Source organism: Prionailurus viverrinus, chromosome F2 (genome assembly GCF_022837055.1).
Source record: "Prionailurus viverrinus isolate Anna chromosome F2, UM_Priviv_1.0, whole genome shotgun sequence".
Taxonomy (NCBI): Eukaryota; Metazoa; Chordata; class Mammalia; order Carnivora; family Felidae; genus Prionailurus; species Prionailurus viverrinus.
Window position 1 is genome coordinate 80,808,071 of NC_062578.1, and position 14,960 is coordinate 80,823,030.

A 14,960-nucleotide genomic window follows, 5' to 3' on the forward strand; every position below is an offset into this window, starting at 1 on the left:
GCTGCCCTCTCTAAGGCTCAGGTTTAGCACGTCCTCTCGTCAGTCCGCGGCAGCTCACTGCTACCAGATTCCAGATTCACTGCTCTCCTGTTAGGGCCCTGGTTCAGGTTCCTCTCTGTTCCCAACCATCTGTCTCGGCAGGTCTATCCTTCCCCTCCAGACACACGCCGGTTCCTACCGCTGTTTGTGCCATCAACCCCGGGGAGAGATCCCGCCCTCCCGGGGCGCCTTCCCTGATGAGCCCCAGCAAAGGTTACCCTGGGGACCTATCAGGGAACAGGGCACACGGGCACCCACCTGCAGAGAGGCCAGCGTGGACACACCTAGTCCAGAACTGTGGAGCCCAGGGCACAAGTCGGCTCCCAATCTGGAGTTTTACGGGACAGACGCAATTTCAGCCCGTTCACTCGATCACACTACCTGAAGACACCCAGAATGACTTCCGGTTTGCTTCTGTGTAACGAAGAGCTCCCATCCCGTAGGACCTCCACCCTAAACAAGTTGTAGCCTTCACTTTCCACTAAGAAAATTAAAAGCAATCAACATACAGACACTTCTCTCTATTTCATGTGTTGCTTTTTTATTATGCTCCCATATTGTGTTCTATCCTATTTCTCTAGAACTCCTGTAAATCTCATCGCGGACTCAGTCTGAATGTCAGCCAAGGTTAGGAATATAAAAGGACTTACACATTTGATGCTTAGTACCTACACTCAGTAACTTAGATAATTTTGAGAACCAAACATCTGGTTCTGGATAACTGAAAAACAACTTTTAGAACTAAGCATTTAGTAAGGAATGCACACTCAGAAAAACCTACCCTGCTACCATATGGAAATGTATGCATATATTATTTCTGGAAAACGTGTATTTAGAAAAGTGACTGTCTCAAGAGAGGTAACAGGACAAGGATTTATAATATACCCCTAACGGCAGCTGAATTAAATTTAAATTTCTCATCCTGACTTTGATGTCCCATGACAATCCTATCCACACTTCACTACTTTGAAAAGGCCGTTTGCTCATCGGTATCCTATCCCAGAACTTGGAAATACGTAATGTTCCTGATTAATTCTCACATTAGATATTCACAGGAAAAGAATTCTTCTTAAGGATGAAAATAAAAGAAGCCAGTGTCTGTATTGTGCTTCCATCTTATCAGGAACATACAGCACTCAGCAGACAGAGCCATTCTACTACTGGTGGGTAGTTCTTGTGGGTTCCCCAGCTCTGGGGGGTCAGGGGGAGTGGACATGCAAACAATACTGCTGTGAACGTGCTTGAAGCTGGCATCACACACGTGCAGAAACAACACCCAGAAACAGACGCCCTGGGTCAAAAGCTACGTAACGTGTGACATCTGGTAAGTACGGCCAAACTGTCAACCAGTGAACCTGTATCAATTATACTTGGCACATAACATTAGAGACTGTCCTTCACCTCATGCCGATGCTGGATGAAATCAATCTTGAATGTTTATCAGTGTGATGGACCACAAAAGGTGGGGGACATTTCACTGTTGTCCTTGATTACACACTAGTGAGATGAGTCTGTGGTTTCGTTTCTAAAAGTTCTTTTTACGATTTTGCCGGGTTCAACTTGGTCACTTACCTATCTTTTGGACAGTGTTCTGGAAAGAAGCAATGACCTTTCCACTGGTCAAAAGAAGTCCTGCAGACCTTTCCTTCGTGTTCATTCGCTCATGAATGTTCGTTCCCTCCCTGGATCAGTGAGCATGTGTGCACCTAGTCCGCACGGCAGCAGCACTACAATGATGGATACGACAGAACCCTTGCCTCCAAAGCCGTAGTCTAGGAAGGAGGTGCTGGACACACGCATGACAGTGGCCTGTCCAGTGTGCGGGGAACTGGCTCCATGTCTAGCTGTCTCCCCACTGACCTTCGCAAGACCTCTATCACGAGAGGAGAGATCTAAAGCCACACACACTTTTCTTACCAGCGCACCTCTCTTCACTTCCTGCCAGGAGTCACCAAGTGCAATCATCACTGCTGATTTGTTTGTTACGATGCGGTTATTTTTCTGTGTCTCTCTTTCAGATGCTCTTTACCTCAAGGAAACCAACTGTTCTCTGTGCTCTGTCCTCTGATCCCACCTGCACGGGAGGAGCCTCACTGTCATTCAGTTACTGCAAACAAGGTGCGGAGATCCGAATCCTGCTCTCCAACAGCACTACCTTCCTCCTGTCGGTTCAGCGCTCACCCAGAAGTCGGCCCCAAAGTCCCCCGAGACAAAGCACACCTGTGTCCATCTGTTCCCTACTACGGCCATAACAACAACCACAAACTTCCGAGCTTAAGATAGCACAAATGCTAGCTTCTCAGTTCTGTAAAATCCTAAGTCCGAAATGGGAATCCCTGGGCTAAAATCAAGGTGTCAGCAGGGATGCACTGCTTTCTGGAAGCTCCAGGCTGGCCTTGTCCAGCTGCTAGAGGCCCCTCTGTGCATGTTCAAAGCCAGCAGCGTTGTGTCCGACCCTTGTACTGCAGCCCCCTCCCTCTAACCACAGCCAAAAAAGGTCTGCAGCTCATCATCTCCCCATCTCAAGGTCCTTAGTGTGGGTCACATCTTCCAAGTCCATTCTGCCATGGAAGGTCCCGTATGCCCAGGTTCTGGGGATTAGGACATGGATACCTTTTGGGGCTATTATTCTGCCCACCACAATCACCATCTCTAAGGTTCCGTGGCAGAGAATTCTTTCTCGTGCTCTTGCCGTCTCACACTCTTCTTTACGTTGCTTCCAACTCTGTTTCTTTCTTATGGTTTTTCTTTCTAGTTTCTTCCTAGATGAGACTATTCCATTAAAGAAATGTTCACGTTTTAAATACATATTCACCTGATCCTCTATCAGAGAAAGTTGACATTTGAGACACACACGAAGCATCAGTGACGACACTTGACAATAAACACTGGAGACCACAGGACTACTGCACACAGAGCCCTTCCGGCAACCATCTGTGGCTGAGCTCAGGGAAGACGGCCTACAGGGCGCCTTCCCCACAGCCGCTGGCATTCTGAGCACAGCGCAGTGGCTCACAGAGCTCGTGACGGCTGCCAACTCACAGAATCCCAAACTGTCCCTGTGCTTTCCACTCCGATCAGAAAGCTGATTTTAAATTGATCAGAATGGGGGCGCCTGGGTGGCTCAGTCGGTTGAGCGTCCAACTTCGGCTCAGGTCACGATCTCGCGGTCCGTGAGTTCGAGCCCCGCATCGGGCTCTGTGCTGATGGCTCGGAGCCTGGAGCCGCTTCTGATTCTGTGTCTCCCTCTCTCTCTGCCCCTCCCCCACTCAGGCTCTGTCTCTCTCTTTCTCTCTCTCAAAAATAAATAAATGTTAAAAAAATTGATCAGAATATTTCTTTCTACCGTCATTCTTCCCACTACCAGTGTGGTTACAATAATTAGTCCTACTCCAACCAAGGATATTCCGCATTTAGCAAAGTACAGGACTGAGTTTATTGCGTTTGTTTACTCTTGCAGATTCAGGTAACTGAGTGGCTCAGGACAAGTACTGGGACCTCAGAGTGTGCCAGGTAGCTAGAAAAGTGCACCGAGCCCTTTAGTAAACTTTAAGACACTCTGCACATAACAACAATATTGTCCAAAAACTCAGCCGCTACTTAACCTGTACTTGCCTAGATTTGGTGTCTGGGTACAAAATGCATTGTTGCAGGCCCTGTGATTTAAAGGAAATAGTAATAAGGTAGGAATGAAGGTTTGCTAGAAGTATCAGTAAGGCTAGGTATGGTTTTGGATGGGTGTAATCTCTCAGTTTCTTTCATGGTTATTAGTCCACTACTTTCTACTCCTGCCACCAGTTTTCCTAACTTTATTTCTGTCAGAAGTACTCCATTTCACCTAGGATTTCATGTAGTCATTCAAAAAGGAATCCATCAAGTACATGCTGTGTGCCCACTAGGCCCTGCTGAAGACACAGGTGATGAGACCACGGAGCAGTAAGACCCTGGGCTTACAGTCTAGGGGAAGAAAACAGAGAATAGGAGAGCAAACAAATCAAGAAACAAGACAATCTCAGTAAGGAGAAAGCATGTGAAGAAAACAACAAAATAGGGTGACGGGCAATGGAAAAGGTGGAGGAGAGGGAGCATTCTTGAGCTGGGAGACGGAGTGAGGACAATCACTGGAAGTAAGGTAAGAACGGGTAACAAGGAGCCAGATCCCGTAGGCCCTTGTACGGCCTACACTGAAGGAATCTGGCCTTCCTCTGAGAGAGATGGGGAGCTGCTGGAGGTTTTGAGCAAATTACTGATTAGAAGATAGGCCTGTTAGAGAAACAGTCCGGGAAGCAGAAAGTCAAAGGGAATGAGCCGGAGGACAGAAGGCCATGGGGCGGAACAGGGAGAGGGAAGAGTTAGAGGCTTTTAAAGGACCTGAACGTTCACCCTAAATGAGACAGGAAGCCCAGGGAAGGTTCCGTGCAGGACTGACGTGCTGTGGCTTTCATTTCAATGGGATCACCTGGCTGCTGGCTCATGAACAGACTGAGGGGGCCCCAGGGGACGGCGGGGTGTCGGGAGGCCACGTGGCGACGCACATGGAAACAGTGGTGGCTCCAAGAAGACGTGCAGTAGACGCCATAGGAACTGGGCGGATCCTGGGTGTATTTGGGAAAACGTGTGGACAGAAGTAGCTGACATTCTGGATGTCAGGTGTAAGCAAAGGAGGAATAACAGATGATTCCAAGGGACCAAGTCACTGAAGGAAGGGGAGCCCCTAGACGGACTCATGGATGGTTCTCTTGGCGTCAGAAGCGTGAAGATGGAGGACAGGGGCACACGCAGCCGGTGTGTGTGTGTCCTTAGGTGTGTCCTTAGGTCCTAAGGTCAGAGGGAGAGCAGTCAGAACGGGGCACGGGGGTGGGAAAGGCAGAGCTGGTTAAACCCTGGTCAAGGCCTGAAGAGACCATGAAAACGCAGGGGAGGAGCAAGGGGGCGGCGTGCAGGCCGCCGCCCACGTCCCTACAGCGCTTTTTCCTGGGTTCACGGGTCTTCGTGCCCCGTTATGTCTCCCGACTGTCTCCTCAAAGACAGCCTGTGGTATCAACCCTCCCTTCATTCCACGTCTTCATGATCGGTGCTTGGTCTGGAAAACTTCCGAGGTACGAGTCCCCTCCCTGCGCCCTCAGAAGATGCTGTTCCAGTGCCGTCCTGCATCCAGCATTGCTGATGAAAAGTCCGTTAAGTGTCCTTCTTTTCTCCAAGTAGGGGACTCCTCTGGTAGGATATGGAATTTTCTACACACCCTTATCACCCTGACATACCACTACAATGTTTCTAGATGACCAATCTTATTCAATACAGGCCAGCATGGATTAACCTTGACTCTTCTGGGCTGACCCCACACTGAGCTCCAGAGTCGCCTGGAACAAGCTCTTGGCACAGAGCCCCAACTACAGCCAACGTAAGCGACGTCTGCACCCGTGGGCTGCTGGTTATGCAGGGGCGGGATGCATCAGCCTGCCAGCACCGTTCGGTGACCGTGACTGGGCTATGACTGGCACTTGACTTTGGTGGTGCCTGAGGCTGATGATGCAGACAGAGCGCGCCCACACGCCCGTCTCACAGACTCCCCACAAGGAGGCTCTGGCCTCCTCACACTCAGGTGCTGCCACAGGGGCTGGGGATGGCCTGGTTGTGTCCCAGGTCCCGAGGCCTGCCCCCGAGGCCTGCAAGTGCCTCCAAAAAGGAGCCTCTACTGTTGCTGCTCTGTACTCTGCCTATAACTTGATGGGCTCCTACGGGTCCTGTCAACAACCAAACATGTAAACTAATTAAAGTGTAATTAGCACATACATGTAAAAGGGGTAAAATGTATTAACTGCAGCATGAGAAATAATGACTTATGATAAGAATCCAGGATTTTCCTGGTAAAAATAAACCTTTCAACTCCTCCAAAGGTGGTGTTCTTCTGAGTCAAGCAGTCTGTCTGATAATCACTTCCTACAGAGCACAACCATCTAGCAGAAATACAATGCAAGCTCCCTAAGTTATTTTTCAATGTTTAAAAAAAGGTAAAAGAGATGGGTTGTTGCAATTTTACTATTTGTATTTTATTGAACCTACTGGGTCAAGAACATTATCCTTTCAACAGGCAGTCAGAACAGATTACTGATGGTACTTTACATTCTTTTTTCACACTCAATCTTTGAAATCTTGCAGTTTCTACTTCCAGAACATCAGCTCAGACTAGCTACATTCAAGTGTTCAATTGCTGTAGACGTCTAGTGTATCAGGCAGTGCAGCAACAGAGGGTCTGAGGCTAATTATTCGGTTACTTCGGACCACAGTGAGCTGTGTCTTTTCAGAAAACGGATGGTCTGGCTTCCTCTTTGCTACCATTATTAAATGGTCTGTTTGCTTCTGCCAAGTGAATACACTTCCACTCTTAACTCATGCCCCCACCCCATTTCTGTTGTAGGTCATCAGGCTTCAAATGCCGCCACGTTCCTTCCACTGCGCTCCTGCCTAGCAATATATGCCGGTCCCTTTATAACGGCCCTCCGTCTGGTGCTTCTCGGGGAGGAAGATGCCACAGGCACGTTCCGCAGGACTATGTTCTTCACTTGTGCAAATCCACCAATCAACTAATAACTCTGCATTTTCAATCGTTACCGCCTTAAATAAAAGCGGGTTGTGAATAACAGCCACCTTCCATCACAGGAAAAGCTGCAGTGAACCAATGCCAATTGAGATTTCTTCGCCTCAAGTTGAAAATCATCAACTAATGAGAGTCATTAAATTTCAAAACATTTATCACCTACTAAGAAATAAAACAACCTGGTTTTCAGCCACATGGATTTGCCTGCACTGATCTTCATAGAAGTTCAACAAATATGTTCTCATAACTCAGGTATGTGAATCTGGTTTAAATTTTTCTTCACAATATAAACGTTTTGATGTCTGGTAAATCTGTAACATTGGCTAAAGGCTTGACATGTGCCCAGCGATCACTGGTTCTCTCCTTGATCTTAATCCTCTTGCGTGCAGTACATTTGATACTAAAATACCTCTGTCACGGAGCCCTTCCGAGGTGCATTTTCAGATATAACCAATCTTGAACATTTGCTAAATGTCTGGTCAAATTCACATCTCTGAAAGGCTCCCCTCCTGTACAAATGCTGTGAAGTTTACTAATAAGGCTGATGGAATGCTTTAAGAAATGTCCTCATTCACCATAACTGAAATTCACAAAGACTAGAACACCTACTAAGAGCCTTCTCATAAAAGTTACACGAGCATACATTGTATGCTTTCTCTCCAGTATGAATAGTGCTATTAAGGTAGAACACTGGCTGCCAGACTTCCTACCAAGTGACTGTGTTTACAAGCTTAAATGTAAAACAAAACTATAGGAAAACTAGAAAAAGCCATCAGGCTTCGTAAGAAGTTTGTAACAAGAGACTATTTTATTTCAATTATCGCACATGAATAGATGTTAATACATATTTAAATACTGAACGAATTCTTCTCCTCTGAATAATTAGTCCATTTGAATAGTCAGTATTGCAATGTTACAGAGGTAACAGAAAATTACAGAGAATTCAAATGTAGTACTATACCCTTAAATCTAAGTTCTACCAATTCCTTCAACTTGCTTAAAAACAGTTCATGCGTATAAGTTAAAGAGTAGAAAATTAATTGGCTTCATTATTACGAAAAGATAGGGGAGAAAAAAGATCTATCTGTTCATCCTGGCCCTGGACACCGTCCCCCTGAACGACGGACAGGGAGTAAGTTGAGGGGAAGGAAGGAGGAGAAGGGTTCTGTAACACTTGGCCCAAGCGAGCACTTCCTGAAAATCAACGTCCTGGACTCAGTGTTCTGCAATCACAGTGCTACCCCTCTCGGTCCTCCCAGTCGGCACCCTTTGCCTCCGAAGGCACCTCTCCCTGTTCTCGCCCACGGTGCTCTGCTCACTGACGCCCACGCTACCTCCTACGCTCAGCTACACACAGGCTTCCTCGCCACTAGGAGCCCTGGGAAGTGCACCCCGCACGGGACAGCAACCGAGGCCGTGGGTGTCTCCCCAGTAGGACGTAAGCTGTACAAGCAGGGGCCCTTTCGATCCCAGAGCTGTGACAAGGGTCCGGTCTGTAGAACCTATCAGTTTTCGAAGAGTCTATCCTATTTTGAGTCATGCAGATACCTTCAAGATTCACCTTCTAGGAAATAATTTATTTCCTAAGTATTAGAGTTTATTTTCATTGCTTTGTTCTCTTATATCCTGACGAGTTAAGAAAAAAAAAAAATAGAGAAAAATGCCACGTCAATGGCATTATATGAATAATATATGGTTCAGTTATTATGTTCCTACGAAATTTTACAATTAAAACTCTGGTCACATATTAACTGCATAAATATTATAAAGAAAAAGGTAACATCTCTGTAATGTGAGAAAAAAAATTATCTTTTTTTTTGGTATGTGCCGTTAACGTCTGTGCCTATCTAACCTGCCATTTACACGGAGGATGTGTTCTAGGAAGACACACTTACCCTGACATCAGTAGCATCTCCGTGCCTGATAATACTGGCCCAAGTGGCTGGCTCACTGCTGTTCTCAAAATAATGAAAGACCTTCAACACTCGCTCCATTGCCCCGGGGGAACGTTCCACTCCGGTACCCAGATGGGTCTTGGTACTCGAATTCGGGGTGTGATTCAAGTTTGGGTCAAGGTAAGCAGCTGCCATTATTTTGCTTGGTGCTATGTATCTGTCATAATCTGCAAGAGAAAAAGAATCATCAGCGTACAATTCTTGAGACCTATTAAAATGTGGTTAAAATCAATGAAAACGTGATATGCTGATCCTTACGTTAACAACACCGTTCTCCGTTCTTCCCCTGTGGTGTGTTATATGCCCGAGGTGAGCGTCAGGAGAACGGAGGCCTGGTCTACCAAAATAATCATTGTATTCGCCCACACCCAGGGCACTACCTAATTCACAGTGGCAGAACAAATATCTGTTAAATTTGTATTAACAGATTAAAAGGCCAGGGGTCCTAGTTCAGCTCTGTCAAAAATTCACTGTGTTATCTATAAACAGGTTAAGTTTCTACCTATAACGGTTAAGTTACCCTGTTTACAGATAACACGTTTGTAAATGTATCATCTTTTTAAAATCACAGCCTTTAAATCTGTGGGGAAATCTCATAAGAAAGCCAAATATGTTAATTTTACTGCCTACTTTTGAAACCTTTTACGTGAGATACAAGTTCTTTCTTCACATGATAAAAATTCAACAAGAAGTCACTACGTGTACTAGGCACTGGTGATGAAAACCCCTCGGTTAAAGCCAGGTTGTCCCGTGTTAGCCAGTCCCTCAGCAGGAGAGTCAGACAGGTCACAACTGAGAACAAAACTAAACCAGAAAGTAAACAAATAAATGTCTGCTGGTGTGACAGGAGGACTTCCATTTGAATGTGAGGGAATAGCTTGGCCAAGACTGACACTCCCACTGAGAAAACTCAGATAAGTCACATTAAAAACCAGCCCAAACAATAGCTGGGAGTCTGAGACACCGTGAGGCAACCAGGACAGCAGGGGACACAGATGGAGACATGAAGAGATGACTTATCAAAGGGCATATGCCAATTCTGGGCCTTCAAGAGCGTGAAGATCAACAAAGAGCCACGGATGGGAGAAACCAGCCGGGCTTTTGACAGTGAGAGACCCAGTTATGAGCACGGGGCCCCCAGGACTCTGGTGAGCAGGACAGAGTGGAGAACTGAGTCACACACTTTGCTAGTTGTCCCCTAAGACAGTCACCAGTCCCGAAACTAAGCCCAGAGGGAGCCGGCAGCAGCTGAGCGAAGCTGAAGGTCGGCAGCAGGGGCCAGGAGTCCAGCCGGTTATCCCCTCCCAACCTCGGTCCGGTACAGAGGACATGACCAGCGTGACCAGTAACGTCAGTCTAACCAGCAGAAAGCACTACGCCCCAGCACAGTTCACCTCTGCATGGGGAGTACCCACTAAATACGCACGTGAGGCATTCTCTAAAACTGACCCCAAGCCAGGTGAAAGAGTAAGGTTCAAGAAATACCAAAGGACTAAATTATTCAGAGTATATTCCGTGGCTAGCATTAAGCTCGACAACAACAAAATAACTATAAAATCCCCGACTGACTGGAAATGAAGCAATGTATTTCAAGTAACCCATTAGCCAAAGAGGAACTCAAAGTATTTTGAATTCGAGGCTACAATTAAAAGAAAGATCAACACAACATGTAGACAGAGCTGTGCTTAGATTAAAATCTATGCTTTTTCTTTTTCTTTTTAAGAGTTTTATTTTTAAGTAATCTCTACACCCAACATGGGGCTTGAACTCACAACCCTGAGATCAAGAGTCACATGCTTTACCAATTGAGCCACTCAGGCATCCCTAAAACCTATACTTTTAAATGCATATATCAGAAATGAAGACTGGAAATTAAGTATCTAAATCCATATCTCACAATACAATTTAGAAGTCAAACAAAATCAAGGTTGTTTTGAAAATAAATAAATAAATAACGCAACTGACAGCATCCAACAAGCCTGATCAAGGGAAGGAGAGAAGGAGAAAACTAACAATACTGATGATGAAGCACAACAGAAGGAGAAGGTCGAGAGTAAGAGGTAATAACACAGTACGAGATATTAGGAAGAGAGTACCGTGAATGACTTCATGCCATGGAATACGAGAGTGGAGACACACACACAGCTCTTTGCAAAGTGCAGCTCAAGCCGTGGAAAGTGCTGCAGTACAAAACCCAAAACAGAAATACAAAGTCTAAATAGACCTATTCCGTTAAAAATGGTCAACCTGTGATTAAAATTCTTCCCACAAAGGAATATTTGAATTCTTCCAACAAGTTAAGGAAGAATATTAATCTTGCACAACTTGTTCCACTGAACAAATAGGGAACATATCCCAAGCTATTTTATGAGACCAGCAAAACAGTGATAGAAAACCAGACAAGGACAATAAGGGAAAGGGCACAACTCAGTCTCACTTATAAACACAGGTGCAAAAATCTTAACAAAATATTAGCAAATTTAAGCATTCTATATTTAAACATAGCATATTATGACCAAAAGGGATTCATTAAAGGGATACAAAGGTGGCTTAATATTCATTGTTAACAACAGCAAAAGCTGGAAGCGGACAGACAATCTGTGGTCCAGCCAGACAATGGAGTGTTATTCAGGGCTAAAGAGAAGTGAGCTACCAAACCATGAAAAGACTTGGAGGGACCTTAAATGCATATTACCAGTGACAGAAACCGATCATACTGTACGATTCCAACTACATGCCAACCACAGAGACAGTAAAATGGTCAGTGGATACAGAGCCGGGGCGGGGGGGGGGGGGGGGGGGACGACGACAGGGATGAACAGGCAGAAAACAGACAATTTTCAGGGCAGGGAGAAGAGTATGACTGGATAGTGACCGATACCTGTCATGACACACCTGTCCAAACTCACATCATTACGCCACAAGAGGAAACCCTAAGGTAAACTATGGACTCTGGGTGATCCTGATGTGTCCGTGTAGGCTTGTCCACAGTGGTAACACATGTACCACTCTGGGGGTACGGGGGGATGCTGGTAACGTGGGAAGCTATGCATGTACCAGGGCAGGGGGCACACGGGAACTCTCTGTACCTTCCCCTCGATTCTGTCGTAAACCTAAAACTGCTCTTAAAAAACGGTCTTAATTTTTTAAAAAGGCAATCAATTAATTCATCATATTTCAGAAATGAGAAGAACCCATAGTTGTCTTAACATATGCAAAAAAAAAACATCTGGAAAGTTTACCAACCACTCATGATAAAAACTCTTAGCAAAGTAAGAAAAGAAAGAAACTTCCTTGATCTGATGGAGAGTATCTGCACTAAAAAATGAAATACTGGCGGGAAAGAGCCCCCTGCCGGGCCTCCACAAATAGAGTAAGGCCATGGACGCCCACCACACCGCTTCTGACTGACATCATTCTGGAAGTCCTATTAGCCAGGTTCCATGGGCGAAAAGGGAAGTTAAACACCGGGTGAGAAGCAAGGAATAAAAGTATCATTATTCACAGACTGCATGATTATGTATGAAAAAAATCTGTAAGAACATACAGAGAAACTACTGGAATTAATGAATGAATATAGCAAGGTTGCTGGACGATCCAACAAAATCAACTACACTTCGGATTGCTAGAGCAATCTCTTTTGCTCCCCAAACTAGACAGTAAGGATGACTAAACACAGTACCAACTGATTCCTGGGAGGAAACACTACATCTCCAGAGTGCTCAGAAGAGCTGACATTCTAGCGATGAAAATCACTACTCCTAATACTCAGTGTGTCAATGGAGAAGAAGCCACACCAAAAACACTACACAAATATACTCCTATGGCCCCAAATCAATAGCAAAATCCTTCATAAGTCCTTAAGGAGTCGGCCAGAACATGTTTAAAAAGAGAAACCATTGCTCTATGACCTGAGCAAAGCACTTCACGACAGAATGTGATTTTGTTTTACAGTTTAGTTCTTTCATCTGTTTGTCAAAAATCCTATTTGTGCTATGAAGTCTCAAATTGACAATATTTCCACCATCAAGCCTTCTGTGACTCTTCTAGACAGTTCTGTATCAGATTGTGTTAACCACCACCCACCTCCCCTACTGGTGGCATTCATGTTTGTCTTTTTGTGGGTCTTGAGGATTCTGAGATCTTGGCATCGAGGCCACCTCTCTGGCGGTCACAAAACCACAAAAAGTCACAAGACTTCGGTTTAGTCAGCGTGAGGGATGGTCTCCACCGTGGAATGAGAAGTCCCAAGAGAGGCTTTTGGCGACACCGACTATTCTGTTTCCCACAACTGACAGTTCCCTGTGTTGTCTGTGCTCCCGTATTTGTTTTTCACCCGCGGCTAAGGCTGTACAGCCGGGGCTGCCGGTCTCTGCGTCTCTAAATGAAAAAAGCCCTTCACCAAGTCAGCACAGAGACGCACACCCTGCGGGGTTCGGCAACCACAGCCCTCTGTGAACTGTGGCCAGTTCGATCTTCTAGAACTTTTCAAGGCTAATCGGTCACAGGCATCTGCTGCTCCCTGTGCACACTACAAATGATCTTTTCCAAACACCTGTCAAAGAAGAGGAAATGAAAAAACTGTACAAACTGAGATGAGCTGCCCATGGCACAGACCCACGTGAAAGGGTCTCGGGCCACCTGTGGCAAAGGACCAGTTCCGATTTCCAGCCTGTCACAGATCAATACTTACGTAAGATGCAATGAGAAGGAACTTCTAGGAAAATGAAATTTAAAAATAAAAGACAAAAGCACAAAATTTCTATCATCAGAGTCACTTAACATAAAATTACTGGGGCGCCTGGGTGGCTCAGTCAGTTGAACGTCTGACTTCGGCTCGGGTCATGATCTCGCGGTCTGTGGGTTCAAGCCCCGCGTCGGGCTCTGTGCTGACAGCTCGGAGCCTGGAGCCTGCTTCCGATCCCTTGTCCTCCTCACTCTCTGCCCCTCCCTGCTCACGCTCTGTCTCTGTCTTTCAATAACAAATAAACGTTAAAAAAAATTTTAAACATAAAACTACTGCCAAATCACTATGAAAGTTTCTAGCCAGATGCTTACACCAAGTTCTACCCCAATTTTGTCGTAAATGGTGAAATTCCAGCACCAACGCCAGCCTGCCGTGCACGCTTTGCTGCGCCCCCACTGAGGCATCAGAGGGCTCTGACCTGGCACACCGCACGGGGGTCCAGGGCCTCCTGTAAAGGGAGTGTTGACCTCGCTGCTGACCAGCAGAGCCTCAGCGCTCTCTTTAACACAGGAGACACCTCAAGAAGTCCTGGGGCCCACCTTTTTCTTCTCTTGGAGGAATAAGGACAATCCCAAGTCAGGGTGTCAGGAAACAAGGTATTAGGAAACGCTGGAGTTCGCTCTGAGCACCACCCTCCACCCCCACGGTCTGATACAAACGTCCCATAAAACAGCACATGCAAAAGAGAAAGAACAAACATGTCCAGACTTGCTGAGATGGTACTCACTCGGGAATTCACCCGGGAACTTGCATGGTGAGACCCCACCAAGACAGCAAACTGATTACACCTGAAATATGCTGGCCCTTCAATAAAACTTGAGAAGCTTGCCAGAACTTGAGAGAAGCTGCAAAGAATGCAAACCGATACAACTAAATTAAAAAAAAGTGAAGACATAAACAAGTCTGGAGAATTTTTAAGAAGTTGGTGGTGATCCTAGTTAAAGTAAACCCTTAAACAAACTAGACTGGTATAAAAACTTTCTTCTCCCAAATTTTGTTCTTTCACACAAGATCTGGGTTTCTTCGCTCATAAAAAACCTAACCTGAACACCCTAAATTTCCTACACTGATTTTACTTAACAGAGAAGCTAACATTGCTTAAATATATATATCAGTAAGTGGCAGCTTCTATTTTCCAAGGGTAGCTGTACCGATACCTCCCATGCCCAACCCTGTTCTTCCAAGGTGACTCTGGATCTCTCTTCAACAGGTGGAGTCTCTGTTCCTTCCTTCCCCTCAAATCTGGGGGAGCCTCTGACTAGGCTAAGAAACATCCTATGCTAGGTATTAAGAGGCAAACTAGGTCCCCTTGGTTCTCTTGGGATGCTCGTTCATGAAATGGGACCGCCATGCTATCCAGAAGCGCAAGCGGCCCAAGAACGGAGCTCCGTGAACCAAAGCCTGAGCTGAGCGTCGGGCTGACAGCCAACATCAACTTCCCGGCCGCGAGGCAGCGGCACCCTGACAGTGGACCCCCTGACAGTGAACTCCCAGCTGGGCCAGCCTCGCGACCACCTGGGGGAAAGAGACAAGCTGTCCCTGTCAAGCCCTGCCCAGACTGCAGATCGGAACAAAGTAAGTAATTCTTGTCATTTTAGGACATTAAGTGTTGGGATGACTT

General features: G+C 46.0%; 1 protein-coding gene across 11 annotated transcripts in view; it reads right to left on the reverse strand.

The window, feature by feature from the left end:
• Positions 1–14,960, reverse strand: part of PTK2 (protein tyrosine kinase 2) — a 258,431-nt gene that overhangs the window by 159,273 nt on the left and 84,198 nt on the right. For 9 of the 11 annotated variants that reach the window (XM_047842378.1, XM_047842374.1, XM_047842376.1 and 6 more), the window contains one exon: positions 8,533–8,759. In XM_047842378.1, the coding sequence (XP_047698334.1) occupies positions 8,533–8,727 (195 nt within the window). In that variant the 5' untranslated portion in view covers positions 8,728–8,759. Of the gene's footprint in view, positions 1–8,532; positions 8,760–12,644; positions 12,649–14,960 lie in introns of those variants that run through there. The other 2 variants (XM_047842380.1, XM_047842381.1) reach the window with 2 other exon arrangements.